General features: G+C 38.4%; 1 protein-coding gene across 2 annotated transcripts in view; it reads right to left on the reverse strand.

The window, feature by feature from the left end:
- The window catches only part of LOC5565300 (trafficking kinesin-binding protein milt), a 312518-nt gene that overhangs the window by 258175 nt on the left and 36596 nt on the right, over nucleotides 1–17747 (reverse strand). For both annotated transcript variants that reach the window (XM_021846826.1, XM_021846824.1), the window contains one exon: nucleotides 2303–2513. In XM_021846826.1, the coding sequence (XP_021702518.1) occupies nucleotides 2303–2393 (91 nt within the window). In that variant the 5' untranslated portion in view covers nucleotides 2394–2513. The remainder of the gene's footprint in view (nucleotides 1–2302; nucleotides 2514–17747) is intronic.

A 17747-nucleotide genomic window follows, 5' to 3' on the forward strand; every position in this document is an offset into this window, starting at 1 on the left:
AACCTTTGGAAAAGAACTTCTGTAAGACTTGTGGAAAGAATCCTAGAAGTAACTCTAGGAGAAATCGGTGAAAGAATCAGTGGAAAAAACATCTGAAGGAAACACTGATTTTTTTTTTCATCAGAGGAATCTATGTGAAAATTACTGGAGGTAGTAGCGTAGGAGTGCTCTAGAATTCTGGAGAAATTCCTCTAAGCACTCATTCAAAAATTGCTTATGGCATACCTGGTGGAGTTCTTAAAAGTATACCAAAGGGAATCCCTGTACTATTTTCTACGTAATAGTCTCTGAAGGAAGTTAGATTTTGGGTTGCTGAAATTGATATTGCACTTAGACATGTTCCAGCACGTCATAATTACAGGTCGCCAAAATTGCAAAAACTAGGGAAAGTGTACCAGTTATGGCCATAGTGGTTCCCTATTTGGCCATACGGGAAATTTCGATAACTTTCACATTTTAAATCTTTTTGAATGTTTAAACATCAAGATATATCTTAAATCTTACTACTAAAACACACAAAATCTTTCAAAATGTGAAAACATTCAAGTAATCCCGTATGACGAAATAGGGAACCACTATGTCCGTAACTGGTACACCTACCCTACTACATTTTTATTAATGATCAAATGACCCGTAACGCAGTTAGATCACCTTTTCGTGATGCATTAAGAGGAAAGATCTACTTATTTTATTTGTCGGGCTAGGTTAATATTTCCTGGTAATTCAAGGATTCACGGTGGATGGGCTCTATGAGTAATTCGTTAAATAATTCCTAGTTATGTCCTTAAAAAAAAAACACTCGAGACAAGTCGAGTCTAGTACACGACACTGGAGATGGCCTTACAGTTGAAATATGAATACGCGAATCTGTCAAAAGATACAAACTCTATGGAATTGAATGGTATAGTACTAAATTCGGTTTCTGAATTTCTTATTATGATTTATTATTTTACGGCTATTCTGTAAAGGTCTTAAAATATGTCAGAGTGTATAAACTAGTATTTGTATTTTCGTGTTCGATTCCGATACAGTAAGGAAGGACAAGAGTAGCCTCAAATAATATGAAGTAGGCACAAGAACTTGCCAAGGACGTGCGCCAAAAATTGTCATCAATTAACATATGCTCCGAAAACAGTGTCCTCTTACAAGTTGCCGAAAAATATAAGCTTAGTATGATAAAGAGATTTCTGGCTGTCGTGGCACAGTTTTTCGCGACCAAAGAACAAATTTTGAAGTGTGTAACCTTGGATGTTGCTAGACAGACGCCAGCGAATATATATTTCGAGCAAAAGGGCAAACAAGTAGACAGTCATGTAGAGATGTCTGTAGACCGAGTGTTCCCTGATGGCAGACGTTTCTAATCATACTTTTGTTGCTATAAATTTGTTTCTAAGGGATTGTGTCTCAACGTAGCACAACAGATTATCCTAAAGCATATATGTTGAACCAACAGAGGTCACAGATGAATACTTGTTCGTCTTGAAAAGGTAAACTATACACAACCTAACACTGATTCGTCCGAAGGTGTGCCTAATAAGATCTATGCAGCAGATACTGCGTTGCATGTTGTCGAGATATAAATGAGAAGCTGGGAAACCAAAACACGAAGTCATCAACATACGCAGCAAGACGTGTTCTGCCATTTAACGATAACACCCCAGCAATATCATCACTTCGTCTCGCACGCGCCCTAGTTCCCAATACCCAATACCAAGGTCGTATACATTTACAGTCGCGTGCCACTTTTCACCGTACCTTGCCCAGTACCAACAATATTCAATTTGTGTGCAAACAACGCGAGATAAAAATGTGACAACCAAGATGATCACGTGCGCTGCAAGATTTAACAACCTTGGGTAGCGCACCCCGATCAAAAGAAAATAGCAAGTCTATAAAAATTAGGGTGGTTCAAAAACTCTTTGCTTCAAGTCGCTTATTCAATTCTATGTAAAATTCTAAGTGTCCTCCAAAATTAGAGCTTATATGGTTGAAATCTTCGACTGCACAAGTTCTTCATCGTTTGTATGGAAAATACTATAAGAAGAGCAAGCAATTCATTCAATCGGTCGAACGTTTCCAAATCAGATGCCTCATTATTAATTATTTCTCCAGAAATAGCTATAAAAATAAATATAAAGGATTCCTGGAAGAGCTCTCAATAGATTAACAATTCCTTAGACAAACCGTTGATCAATTCTAGAAGGAATTACTGGACCTTCCAAGAGAAAAGTTTGAGCCTCTTATTCCAACCTCATGCAGATCATACTATGTTTTCTGCTCGGGATACAGGAGGGCCACTTACCGGTGCAACAGGCCACGTCTCGCTTCTCCACCACCTTGGGGCTCTGGATCTGTTCGGAGGCGGACGCTGCATTTCGGTAAGCCTGCTGCATCAACAGCCGCTTGGTTGGTAGCCCTGGCAGATGCTTCTGGATTGTCGCCTGCGTTACAGGACTCAGGGGGGTCCTGGCCCCACATTGTGAGGCAGCAGCCAGCTTGGACTGGTAATGTTCCTGAAAAAAAGAAGAAGAGAAAATGAGGGTCAATTTGTATTGCCATTGTCAATGCCATGGTTGTTAGTGTTGCGGAAGAGGTAAAGCAGGTCGAGCTGATGATGACCAATCTGAAAACATTAAATCACGTCGGAGTGTCGGTGCTGTCGGTTGACGACGGCAGTAATGGTGATGTGTAGATAGGATTGTGTCTTAATGATTTTCTTGTCGTTTCACACGTGAGAAACTCTCGCTGAAACCAGGCTGCCATAAGCATATTGTTAGAATTCAATTACTTAAAGACACTGACACGTTAATGCTTCCAGTGGGCATTCATGCCCTTTGAAGGAAGCACCACACTAGACAACGGACTAGCATGCAACGCCCAGTGGCACAGTCGGAAAACATTCCTCACGAAAAGTTTACCGGCCTGAGGCGGGAATCGAACCCACACTCCCTAGCACGATGCGGCTAAATGCCTGGTGACACTAACCGCACGGCTACGAAGCCCACAAATACTTTGTTATTGTTCACAGCTAAAACTTAAAGAGAAGCTTTTCGTTTTACTAAAATTGATGGTTCCCTCTTTAGCAACTCAAAACATTCACGTTGCTATTACACAGCTATCATTATACCGTGGTTCTAAATACTGAATATTAGCAGTTCTAACTAAGTATCCATCACTACTAGGAACTAGGAACTGATTGTTTACCACAGTTAATGGATCACTTCCAAAGAATATAGATTTCTGCCATTTTGAGCATTGAATTTGGATTATCTTTCCAGAAATCATTTAGAGAGTTTAGCATTGCATTGTCCCCCCTGGCCGCCTTCAATATATCTTTAAATGTGATCTGTCAACAATATTTTACGAAATTCAAAAATATTTGCCAGTTATCTTCCAGGAATTCATTAAAAAATATGTCAAATAACTGAATTAGAGATAGCTTCACACATTCCCAACGAATGGCTTCTCTGACTTTTCTACATGTTTTTCTTTTGATTCTTCAAAGATTTCATTAATAATCACTTCAAGGTTTATTCCAGGAACCGTTTCTCGGAATACTTCGAATCTCTTCAATAAGTGTTCACCAACAATGCGGGGTATTTGTTACGAAGGTACTTTGTAGTGTACCGAAACTTTCTTCAAAACATGAAGGCTTCATGAATTGTTTCAAGAGTTCTAATAAAAAACTTACAGGGAAATTTATAAGGATTCCTCGAATAATTCGCCTAAGATGACACCTTCGGAAATTCTGCATATTTTTAAAGAAATTTTTCATTCGTTTCCTTTGATCTTGGTCAGAAGATAAGCTCAGAACTCTGCTTTAGGAATTATATATTAAAAAAAAACACTTCAGTATTTGTTTTTTTTTTCTATCTTTTATTCCTTAATAAATTCAAGATATTCTTTCAGAAATTGATTGAGGTTTATGAATTACTTCATGAACTCCTTTAAGAAAATCTCATAAAGTTCCAATTCTTCAAATTTGTTTTTATATTCTTGATGAAATTTAACCTCAGACTCAAACATTTGTATAGGAATACCTTTTAGAGCTTCTTCAAGAACTCTTGCAAAGATTCTTCCAGAAAATTCCAGAAATTCAAAGTAATTTATTTAAATAGTTCGGATACAATTGTAGAAAATTCTCCCGAAATACCTTTTGAGCTTGAAGAAGTTTGCAGAGTATCTCCCGCAATTGGTATTTGTGTAGAAATTTCTGCGGCATATATTTTCAATCATTTTCAAAAACAGATTCAATTACGATTGCTGCAGAAAGTTCTCTATGCAGTTTTTTTTTTGGAATTTCGTCAGATATTTCTACAATCCTTTCTGCAGTACGCTTCACAGATGCATTAGAAATGGTTTCATGGATTTTTCAGGACTTCATCTTATGCCTCAAGATTTACGATCATTTATCTATGAATGCCCCTTAGAACACCAAACGTTCCTCTGCAGAATTCCTTTTTTATTTTCAAAATATTGTTTAAACAAAAATCTGTGAGGGATATTCTTAGGAAAATTTGGAAGAATTACTTTAAAAAATTCTGTATTTATAGGAAGAGCCATACCCGAGCAGAAGAAATTGCTAGTGAATACCAAATCAGGTATTCCATACCACATAATTTATAATACTTACAACCTGAATTAGCCCTGCATAGGAGGTAAAATACCTAAGAATATATCATGCCTGTTCTACGAACACCAAACTAATAATTAGATCAGGTATTGTACCTAAAAAATACATGATGAATTTTCATATGAATAAGAAAGTGAAAATTTTAATAGTCATGCAATACTTACAGTAGATCAATAGCTGTTATTGGAAAAGTTTACGAAGGAATCTCTTAATAAATGTTGGATTGGAACTTATGAACTCATGCATTCTGTTTTAAAGCAATGACTTCGATAAATTACCTTGAGTAGTTTCAGAAAAAACTTCTTGAAGATTAAAAATGGCCTAAAGGGATAACCAAAACCAAATCTTGGAAAAATCTCTACATCAATCCGTAGACAATTTCCTGGGGGAATTTCTGTCTTATTCCTTGGTCCTATTGCCTAGAGAAATTTGGGAGTCATTCCTATGATAAATGCATGTGAAATATGTTTTTGGGGATCTTAGATGCACTTTATGAAATCCTTATATCCCGTGGCTTGAATGCCGTTCAATGAAACTTTTACCAGTCGAATCTTCAGGCAGTGTTGTAAGCAATCACGGTAGTCGACACGTTTTCGCTCATATTCGGCAGCGCTTCGCTTAAACATTCACAACTCGAGCGATCAAACGAATGTCGAAAAGAAAAATGTCAATTGAATGCCACTGACCACGATAGCAATGTTAGGAAGCGTTACGGTGTTGTTTGTTTTTGTACTGCTTTCACTGTATGTGTGTCACATTCGACATAACAGACAAGATCAAATTATCCATGTTGTTCATGATCCGATGTCTGAATTCTATGCAAAACTTATGATTCATGCAAATTTTCTCGTATCAGACGACATTCAATTGACACTTTTTGGTGTTTGTCGACGTTCATTCTACCGCTCTTGCTGTGACTGCTGACCATGGCAACGAAACGAACGTCGCTCAAAGTGTCGAATGTTTACAGCACTGTCTTCAGGCATTTTCCATTCAATTTTCTAAAGCGTTAATGGACGCATTACTCAGACAACAAATTAAAGCGTTCCAAACTCCACTTTGCTAATTGTGAAAGGGTAAAGAATTAGTTTACCTTCAAAGTTTAACGTTTCATGCATAAAGGTTAAACAGATTATATACAACCTGATCGTTTGCATGAAATTAGTAAATATGTTTTTAAGGCCCCCTCTGATGGAAATCCTGGCTACGTCCATGAGCCTGTGTCTCATATTGGCCTTGAAACACATAAGAGACGTAGTGGCATCATAGAAAAAAATTTTGCTTTCATTTTAAGTTAACCAAAAATTGACTTTGGCCATTTTAAATTTAGTCGCCATCTTGAATTTTCCCAGAAAAAAAAACGTTTTTCAGTAACGACGAAAAAAGAAAAGTATGTGTATATTAAAATTATATGAAATATGAATAAGGGTCTATGTCGACACTTGTAGTAACGAACCATCTATAGTTTGTTTGAAAATAATTACAAAAACCTAACGATGCGTCGAAAAAAATATGTTATGAGCATGGAACGAGCTCACCAGTTAGCAATCCATCCTCGACTAAAAAGAATATCTTTTCGCATTTGCACAATGCGAACCAGACACGATTGATTCTGATGGAAAATGCAACGGAATCAAAAGACCACACCCTACTCTAAATCTTTATGAAAATTGGAATATTTATAAGTCACCTAATCCAATACAATTTCAATCATCAATCTTCGGACTGAGCGCCTTCATACACGAGTAACGGTTTCATTCAAGCACAGCTCTGTTGATTGACGCGAAAATTTTGGCATGCCGCTTGCCGGCGTGTAATCTACTATGCAATGCACTAGACGAGACACGCGAGAATTAAAAGAAAGGCTCTCGTCCGCATCATCAAATAGTATCAGAATTATTCATAGTATTACATAATATTTGGCGGCGACGGCAGTCAGTGAAATAACGGAAAGACGAGAGAGAATGCTCGCCGCTTGTTTGTTTGAGGAAACATGTAAGCATGCATACAAAAATCGAGTAACGATTGATGCAGCTGCTTGGAATGGAAGTATTTGAGTATACATATTTATGATAATATATTCAGCGGGGATGCTCTAATTGGCGTTCATAACGAATTTACAAGGGGAGCGTATTGCTACTCAAAAATCATTAGAATAAAACAGTAATGAAGTTGAAGAAGCCATCGAACACTTTAAAACTGAGTAGATATTTTTAATTCGCTAGTGCCATGCTCGAAATGGTCCAACGATGACAAATAGAAGGACTATAATGTCATGCGTTGGTGCCAATTTGCAGTACCGTAACTAAAACGGCACGATATAACTACGACATACAACAGAACAGTATGGCAAAGTGGGGCGGTATGACCACCAGAAGGAAAAGTTGATAAAAGTGCTGAAAATATTATGGGATCTTCGGAATCTTTGGAATTTTGCATAATTTCATACAATCCTTATGACTTTTTCAAATTTTTAATTTTTTGTGTTGATTTTTTACCGATGGGGTAATATGAGCACCCTAATTTTAGTTGCAAAATCTTCCCAGATGGTCGGTGTTCAGACAGTCTGAACCAAGCGTTTTTATTGGTTTCAGGAAAACGTTTTTCAAGCATTCGTCACAACACAATATTTGCATCATTTGCTTCAATAATGGAAATTATCTATTTGATGAGAATTGATGGAATCCTTTACGTCTCTTTAGAACGCCAAATATAATCTAACAGTTTGTAATATGGGCTTTTCTCGAACATTATTTACTTATTTTTCTGAGTTTAAAACACTATACCACTATAATTTGAACGGTACCTCATGCAAACCAGCGGGGTTCATTTTTAATTTGAACATCTAGTCACCAGAACCGTGTTTCTGGTTACCTATTTCACTGTTTTGTTTTGATTCTGCGTTCTGTTCCACAGTGTTCCATTTCACATCACTCCGTTCCATGAGCCAAATGACGTTTGAACCATTTTTAATCTGAACGATGTGCAAATTAGCGGGGTACAGATTAAAAAGTGTTCAGATTAAATGTGGTCAAACCAACGGGGGTACCAGGTATTACACCTGGGGGATGCGAACTAAAAATCAATCAGCAGCCAGTCTGCTGCCAAACAAAAATTTTCATGAAAATGATCCGAGTATGCCTAGGGTTGTTTGGTCATGATTTCGTCACCCTAAAAAATGTTATTCAATTTATATAACACAAAGACTTCGAACTTTAAAAAAAAGTGCTTGGTCCAAATTATACATAAATCTTTTACAGCTTTTCTCAAATAGGTTTTTTTATTAACATACGGCCAGAAATTTTCTGATTAAGTCTGTTTTTTGGGTTTATTGCCTGCATTGAATTAATTATGCTTTGTGTGAAACATTTTAAGAGTACACTTCGAATGTGGTTTCCTGCGAGACAAGCAAACAAGCAACGGTTAGCACTCGTAGAAAAGATTGTGTTCAATTTGAACGAGATAAATATTCGAGTCCGCACTAGTCTTACACCATGTCTATTCTTACCCCTACTTCCACTACCACGAAATGTGCTGGCACGGTGTATCGCGCTAGCGTCCAAGCAAGTCGGAATGTAATTGGGACTTGTTCGTACGACTGCAGCTCGCACTTTGCCCGTGCTAGCAGCCACATCATTTTACAAGGTGGCAAGGCGCCAAAATGTGCAAACTGTAATGTGGGTTGACCGAAAAGAGGTCTAGTTTAGATTGGGCCATAAGAGTTTTCAATGATAAATTGTTAAGATTTGAAACGAGATTGTTGGTAAATTTCGTTCGCAAAATAGGTCATTATCATCCGACGATTTTGTTGCAGCGTATGTATCAGCTACACCACAAATCCGGTCAGGTGGAAATCTTTATTTTAATTTTATTTTGTTTATTTCAAATCAAAATATGCAAAGTTGAACTCAAGAGCTGTTTCATTGATATTGTCAAGCTTAACAGTAAAGCAAATCCAAGAGCAAAACTATGCATATTATAGTGCTTATTTTTTATCGTGTATCGAACGAAGTGTCAATCGGGATCGCAGTAGTCGTTAGATAGGGAAAACTTCACTTTTAACTGACACTTGCGAAAGAAAGATCGTTGTGGAAGCGTTACAGAAAAGCCAGAAACATGTGCGCTGAGGATGTTTCTCGAAGTTTCTGCCGAGAAGCAGTGGACAAGATGGCCGAGAAACCTGCCTTCGTGGATCCCCGCAAATATCGGGTAAGCAAACCTTTGTGAGGAATTTCACTTCTTAAACTCTAATCTAACACCTACTCATTGTTTCATCCCACAGAATCCGCTTCCATTCAATCTGAAAAATCCCTACGCTTTTACGGCCAAGTTTTTCCTGATCAGCACCATTGGATTTGCGGCGCCGTACGGAGTCGTCCTCTACCAAATGTACAAGAGCGGAAAGACATCGTAGATCGTCTCCCACAGTGACACCATTTTCAGTTGTAATTCTATACTCCTAAATAAATTTGAACCACTTCAAAAAAAAAAAAACGTTCTGTTTAGTAGCCAATTCAAACTGACAGAACAAGGAAGTCATAATCGTAAAAAGCAGCTAAAACAAATTAGCTCCCGTCATCGGCATAAATCCGGGAACATTTAGTTTTGTGGGAAGGTTGAATGACGCAGGGCTGTGAGCAACTGAGTGTCTTAAAAATAGGAACTTTCGAGATCTCATGCTCGAAAAAAGAGTTTTATTACCCCTTTTCTTGTTTACGTTCGAATCCTCTTTCGTTTCATTCATTTATTTAGTTAAGCTAGGTATGCTGTTCCGCTCAAGAAAAGTAAAAATTTCTGCTCAAGAAATGGTCAAGAAATGTCCTACAGTAAGCTCCATTTGAAATGACATTTCTTTTCAACTGCGTACTGCGATCAAAGAAAAATGCTTTTCTTGAGCATTTCTTGCAAGAAATTTCCCACGCATCGAGATAGGCGATTACTTTTTTGTTGAAGTGCATACTTCGCTTTAACATCTAAACAGATAACACTGAATCAACAATTTCACAATACTCGGTTCGTGGCCGCATCTCTCCATCCTCGGTTCTGCCCCACGCTCGCCAAATCGATGCGCACTTGATCGGCCCACCTAGCTCGCTGCGCTCCACGTCTTCTTGTACCAACCGGATCCGAAGTGAACACCATCTTTGTAGGGATGCTGTCCGGCATTCTTGCAACATGCCCTGCCCATCGTATCCTTCCAGCTTTGGCCACCTTCTGGATACTGGGTTCGCCGAAGAGTTGGGCGAGCTCGTGATTCATCCTTCGCCGCCACACACATTTTTCCTGCATACGCCAAAGATCGTCCTAAGCACCCGACGTTCGAAGACCCCAAGTGCTTGCAAGTCCTCCTCGAGCATCGTCCACGTTTCATGCCCGTAGAGGACTACCGGCCTTATGAGCGTTTTGTGCATGATACATTTGGTGCGGATGCGAATCTTTTTTGACTGCAGCTTCTTGTGGAGGCCATATAGGCCCGACTTCCACTGATGATGCGCCTCCGTATTGCACGGCTAACGTTATTGTCAGCCGTCAGCAAGGGTCTAAGGTAGACGAACTCGTCGATCACCTAGAACGTATCCCTGTCTATCATAACACTGCTACCTAGGCGAGCCCTGTCGCGCTCGGCCTCACCAGCTAACGATTATGGCATTCATCATTAGCCCGATTCTTGTTGCTTCGCGTTTAAGGCGGGTGTACAGGTCTGCCACCTTTTCAAATATTCGGCCGACAATGTCCATATCATTTGCGAAGCAAAAAAATTGACTGGATCTGGTATTCACGACATTTTTGGAGAATTTACCGTACAGTAAAGATCTGGTCTGTTGTCGATCCGCCGTCAACGAAGCCGGCTTGATAACTTCTCTGGATAATTAGAATGGTGATCGCTCGAAAGTTCTCACAATCTAACTTGTCACCTTTCTTGTAGATGGGGCATGCATATCACCCCTTCCTTCCATTCCTCCGGTAGCTGTTCTGTTGCATATTGTACCTATCAGCCAGTGCAAACAAACGGCCAGCGTCTCCGATATCATCCTTACCAGCAGCTTTATTGTTCTTGAGCTGGTGAATGGCATCCTTAACCTCCCTCAAAGTGGGGGCTGGTTGGTTTCCATCCTCCACAGTACCGACGAAGGCATTTCCTCCATTGCCCAGACCTTCATTACCAGTTCTTTCAGCGCCATTCAGATGTTTGTCGAAGTGCTGCTTCCATCTTTCGATCACCTCACGCTCGTCCGTCAAAATGCCCCCATTTTTATTCCTGCACATCTCGGCTCGCGGCACGAAGCCGTTGCGGGATGCGTTGAGTTTCTGATAGAACTTGCGTGTTTCTTGAGATCGGCACATCTGTTCCATCTTCTCACACTCCGTCTCTTCCAGGCGGCGTTTTTTCTCCCGAAATAGGCGGGTCTGCTGTTTCCGTTTCCGTCTATAACGCTCCACGTTCTGCCGGGTCCCTTAATAATCTGCCTACATTCCTCGTCGAACCAATCGTTCCGTCGACTCCGTCCCACGTTCCCGACGTTGCTCTTAGCTGCATTGTTGATGGCTGCTTTCACTGTTCTCCAGCAGTCCTCAAGAGAGGCTCACCCTCTTCCGGGAATGCAGACTCGAGGTGCTGCGCGTATGTCGCAGCGACATCCGGTTGCTTAAGCCGCTCTAGGTCGTACCGGGGCGGCCGTCGGTACCGTACGTTGTTAATTCGAACGAATAGGATTCAATCAAAAGTTGGATTCGCCCGTAAGCAAAAATAAAAAAATGCAAAAAAATGCAACTTGTTATATAAATAATAGAGTTTTCAATCCCGGGAACATTTCCCGGGAAATGAGATTTCCCGGGATTCCCGTTTCCCGGGAATTAATTTTCTCCTTCCCGGGATTCCCGTATTTCCTGTGAAGCTCTATTTCAATGAAGAATTGATCATCTATATTCAAATAAAAACCATCGTTCAATTTACTCTTCATTTATTGAGCTGATTTTCGTAATCGTCTTCTTCTTCTTGGCATTACGTTCCTACTGGGACAGAGCCGGCTTCTCAGCTTAGTGTTATGTGTTGCTTAGCTTATGAGCACTACCACAGTTATTAACTGAGAGCTTTCTTTGTCAAATTTGCCATTTTCGCATTCGTATATCGTGTGGCAGGTACGATTATACTCTATACCCAGGGAAGTCAAGGAAATTTCCATTACTATTTCAAAAGTTATTTTTTTGGTGTTATAGAAAAGTATTGTATTTTACCATATAAGAGAAACGAAGAGTTTTGTATAGAGACTGCAAGCATGTTTAAAAAATCGATTGAATCTAAATTTTATTGCGCAATTTCAATATAATTATATCTGAAATGAAAGTTGAAGTTCTATTTTGCATGCTTGCTGGACTAGATCACAAAAAAGTTTGATGAATCATATCTTTAATTTCATGGAAACATCAATATAACCAGTGTTTCGTAAAACTTTGGCGAAGTGTAGCTAAAATGTGTGACGTGCAGGGACATATATGAGAACGGCATTAGATTCAGCGACCCCTAATCTACTAGAGACACATAATTTAATGTTTGAGACACGCAAAAATGTAATTTTTGTTACGCTGTGTAACAGTCTCAATCTTCCATCGAAAGACTAGTTGGTTTTGATTTAATGTTCGAAAACATTGATTTAATGTTGGCAAATATTATTTGAACTTATACGATTTGTCTAGAATGACCTCCACATGGATTTTTGCTTAAATTTATAAAGTTTTTTTGTTTTGAATCTTAGCATAAAACGAAGCCAACAGATTTTTTTTAATGTAAACAAATTATTTATAAAAAAAAAAAAATAAATAACCGTACACATTTACTGGTCTAAATTATAATATATATATACATGGATAATTCATAAATATACTTCATCAAATTAGATTTTCACGGTTTTTATGAATTTCCCGGGATCCCGGGAAATCCCGGGAAATGAAAATTTTCATTCCCGTTTCCCGGGAAGTCAAATCCCGGGAAAATTTAAAAAATTTAATAAATAACAATTACATCATCATGATCAGCTTTCTTTTTTTCGAAATGATACAATTTCTGGAAGCTCTTGTTGGAATTTTAAAATTTTTGTTTACGGCATATGAAGCATACATAATTTTTAGTTTGGCAAATTTCCAAAATTATTCCATAAAAATTTTTTTGCTGTAACAAATTTGGAAAACCACTTTTGAACGGTTGTGCTATCGTTCTTTCTAATACACCTTCCTGACAATGAAAACAATTATAGCACCTATTTGAAATGCTCCACTTTTCGGGGAAATGGCATTCGGAGAACTGGCGTTCGGGGAACCGACATTTGGGAAATGATATTCGGGGAAAAGTAGCACAATCCTTTTGAACAAATCTGATTCTTTAAGGGTGGACATCAAGCAACTTTAAGGTGATTATAGAACGAAGCCACACTTCAATTTTTCAAGATCACAAGACTTGAGAACCAAACAGCGCTCCGCGTTGAAAATCTATTCCATTGCTCACCACCAGCAAGCAAGCAATTTGATTGGTTTTCAACGCGAACTGTTGTGATATTCTTTAGTCTTGTGCACTAGAAAATCCCAAGTTTGGCTTCATTTTATAATCACCTTAATGTTTCCAACTTATTTCGATACACTATCTAACCGCAACAATTGGTACAAGCGAGAAAACTTTAAGAACTTTTGGTTATTTCCTTCAATTTGAAGGAATTTCAACAGTATCATGTATCATCAACAAGGGCTGGAAAGCGTCAACGTAGCTGCGGCCTTTGACGGAATCGCAAACTTGACAATTTGTAGTTCATTATCTAACATAATTGTTAATCATATCGCTGGAATCATGGAAGGATATCCACTTAACGTATCAAACACATTTACTTCCCGAAATTGTTTAAAATGAGATAGAAATTTAATAGCAAAACAACATTAAAATTGCTCTCGTGAGAGCCCGTCATTGCGACTTGACGAAGGGAGCACATGAAATATAGTTTCGACTAGCGACAGTGAAAAGACTCGTTTTGTCAGTGTCGCAAGCCAGTCATGATACTTAACAGCCCAACAACACAATATGTTGATGGACAGATTCTTTTTTTTTTCAATGAAAACAGTACTAATCACATTACCACAACTATAGAAGCAGTCATAACACCGAAAGGTACAAAGAATTTGTATCAACTTACATTTTGAATAGCTTTAACCAGAGAAATGTGGTCCTTGTTACTTATTTTGCTGTAATCCCCTATGCTTTTCGTAAAGAAAAACATTATCACATACTATTCCCAAAAAAAAAAGTAAACAAAGTCTTCATCACTTCCACCAGATTCACTACTAATAATCCAACTATTTCTCCAGACGACTCCACAATATTCCAAGGATTGACAATTGTTGCATTTTCTTTTTATCCTAACCACTAATCCAACTAAAACGCACATGCGGTCACTCTATAACTTTAGGAAGACTAAATCTCAGTCGAGTCATTTAAACCCATAAGCTTGCGACAAGTGTCAATGAGATGTATCGCACATGATCGTGCCGTGAAATGTCTTTCTTCCCAAGAGTGTGGTCGTCGCAGCTTAATTAAACTACTGTGCAATCGAATCGTTTGAAATGATCCTTGTTTGTGCTTGTTTAGGTGGTGGCGTTGATAGATATGTAGCGTCGATGCTAAGCGATACTAGAGAAGAAGTACAGTAATCTCTCCCATTTAGACGCAATCCGGTATCACGTAAATGCAAAGTACCATAAAAGCGATTATTTATGGAATTGTATCTTAGCTTGCAGCTTTACGAATAACTTCTGTAAGCTAATTTTCTATATGCGAGCGAAATTGAAACCGCAACTATGAAGTTCATCGCAGACGGAGGTTTGACTGCACATCAGGAAATCGCAGTTGCTTCGGTTCATTCAGTTGCGATTCAACAGTTAGTCGATTGAATGATTCATTCAAAGTATAGCATTCACAGATCTGTAGCACTTGTGTTTTATGACGATTTCCGAAGAGCGCTTTGTGTCTGAGCGAGCGGTTTATAGACAGTCGTGGAAGAAAAGCTAGTTTTAAGATTACCAATGTGATATATAAGAGGTGAGGAGATAGTCGCTGTTTGATTGTGCTGTGTCAGTGCTGTGAGCAATCATGGTACTCGACACGTTTTCGCTGATATTCAGCAAAGCTTCCCTTAAACATTCACAACACGAGTAATCGAACGAATGTCGGACAGAAAAAGGTCAATTGAATGCCTCTGACCACGCTAGCTTCTACGTCTAAAACAGGAATGCATCGTGAAAAGAACTCATCCGGGTGCAATATTCACTGTCTTTATTTCACGCATCACATAATGCAGTAGCGAGCGACGCAAAGAAAATTGATGACGACCGATGCAGCAAGAAATCACCCACGCACGCTTTTGGTGCTTTGAGTCTGTCCACAAATTACGTAAAAAAATTACCAAAACAAAAATCACATCTCCTAACTAATTCTATATGTGGGATTGATTGTATGACAATTCTCAACATTAAACCTCTGATCCTTCATCCTGATACGTAACATTACGTAATTGATGGATAACCCCTCCAGCGGGTTAATCATCGTCTAGCGAGAAGCATAAGTCGATGTTCTGCTGAGTTCAACGTCCGGTTGAGCGTATATGTTCGCACTCATTCAGCTAGAATTTGGTTTTCACACAGCAAATCGGTTCCGTATATGGTAGGACGGAAACATAATGCAGGAAGTTTTGCATATTTCACAATGCATAAGGCGTACTAGTCATGTCAATTTTGTATGGCTAAGTTTTAAAAAGAAAAAGAAGTAACAGAGCATATATAATAACTCAGTAAAACATTTCATATGAAATAGTTCATTTTCTTCTTCCTGGTTGTACGATCTAATCGATAGAAGAGCTTGCTTCTCAGTTAGTATTCGATGAGCACTTCCACAGTTATTTACTGAGAGCTTTCTTTAAAAACTAACCACTTTTGCGTTTACATATCGTGTGGAAAACACGAAAAGTAACTCTAACCTCAAACTCCCCAAACATTTCCACTCCGAAAAAAGCTCAGTGGAATTAGTGACATACTAGCTAGATCTCAACTAGAAATAGAACAGTACCGGAATAGCATGACATGACTCCGTCTACTTTCTAATGAATGCCGCTAGATATCCAACGAGTATAAGAGAAATTTCGGAGCAGCTCGTTGAGATGAACTATCAAACGGTTCGTTGGTGACACAATTATCCATTCACAAACTAGAAACAAAAACAATCGCATGAGTTCTGTTAATTATATTTTTGAAACCCGTCGTCTGTCGGGTGGCTGGCATTAATGCGAAATGAAGCCTTTCGATAGCCCAAAGTCTGCCGGCAAGAAGAGGCAGTAGTGCAATGAAGAAAAATGTATACAATGCATATGTATAGTCGGGCTGCGCTACGGTGAATGGATGTTTTTCGGTTTCCATCGCTAAACTGTGCTTTTCCAATTGAAGTGGAGACGGTTTGTGGGTGAAAATTATTGGCTCTGGTGGATTGAATTCTATAACATTGGATACCTATGTTTAAGCATGCGAAAATTGTTCGGGTGCGATATTACATGACGATAACATTGAATCGTTTTGGAAAACAGATAAAACAACATGATGTGCAGGGAATGTGGGTCACGAGTGCTTCTACATGTTTGAGTGTGTTGATTAGCAACAAAGTGAAATCAAATGGTTAAGCTTTATTTTGCTGTTCGAGTTGTCCACTAGTCTAATTTATAGCAAATCCTTTGTCCATGCCTAGAGACCAAGCATAACTCAAACAAAATACCAAGAATATTGATGCTTAAATAAGTCACGTTCAGAATACGTCCTTCAGTGATCTGGAAGAAGCTCAGGAGACCTGTAAAAAGTAGTGCAAAAATCATAAGTTTAGCACTTTTCATTTAAGATAATAATCAACGATGATAATAATTATTTTACTATTTCATTCCTTGCACTCAGTCCAAAAATAATCATATGAGTTTCATTTACCACAAACGATCATGATTCAGTGCAAAATACAGTCAATTCTCGCTTACTCGATATTCCGTATCCGTATATAGAGTTAGAGAACCATAGTAAAAGTTGGTTTTCATGGCTACCTTGTTGGTCCCTTGGATTGCATTTGCACTGGATTTGTGTTCTATAACTCGATACCTCCTAACTCTATGGTTTCTTCAATATCGAGTTATGGAGAGTTGAATGTAGCTTATCCTGGTTTTGTCTGATACTCTCAAACCTGAAATCGAGTGCACATTTGATAACCTCCAAATTCTGACACCGTTTTATTGTGGTAAAGCAATAAAATTGCCAGAAATTCCGAAAATCAGAAACGGTCGTTGAGGATTACAAACATCGAGTATTTGACATAGTTGTTTAGAAGGTTAAGGACATTCGTAAGATAAACAATTTAGTTCTAAATGTTTCCGCTAAGTGGCACTAGTTAGCATATAACAATAATGATCATCGAGCTCATGATCCAGATGAGTTGGACAGTTCGAGTCTCCGACAAAGTTGTTTTGAAAGTCAAGTATACCCGGAAGCAAACATTTTAGTGCTAGGTTGCGCTAGTAAGGATATAAAAATGAGCATTTTAAGTTAGTCCTTCTTGTGATCCACATGAAATAGAAAGCTCGAATCTTCGGCAAAGTTAATTAAGCATTTCAAGCAAGTTATATTTTCTGATCCAGATAAGCCTGAAAATTCGAGTTTTGAATAGCCAATGATTTAGATCTGAATGACTAGGATATCACTGGAATATAAAGTGAATCAGACCTGAATTTGATGTGAGTTAGACCTGAATCACTTAATTATGAGATGAATCAGACAAGATTTGCTTTAAAATCAGTAGACCAATCCAGAATTTCTTGAAAATTAAGAAAATCAGATCTTAACAACATGAACATGAAATGAATTAGACCTGAATTATGTAAAATGTAATGTATTAGATGTATTAGAGTGTTAGAGGAAATTATGGGAATCAGAAACGCTGGAAAATGCAGTGTAACGTAAATGAATAACTCAAGCTCAAAATTAATCAGACCTGAATTATATGAATATGAAGTAATTCAGAACTGAAACACGTGAATCTGGAGTATTTCAGACA

The sequence above is a fragment of the Aedes aegypti genome, chromosome 2 (assembly GCF_002204515.2).
Source record: "Aedes aegypti strain LVP_AGWG chromosome 2, AaegL5.0 Primary Assembly, whole genome shotgun sequence".
NCBI classification, from domain to species: Eukaryota; Metazoa; Arthropoda; class Insecta; order Diptera; family Culicidae; genus Aedes; species Aedes aegypti.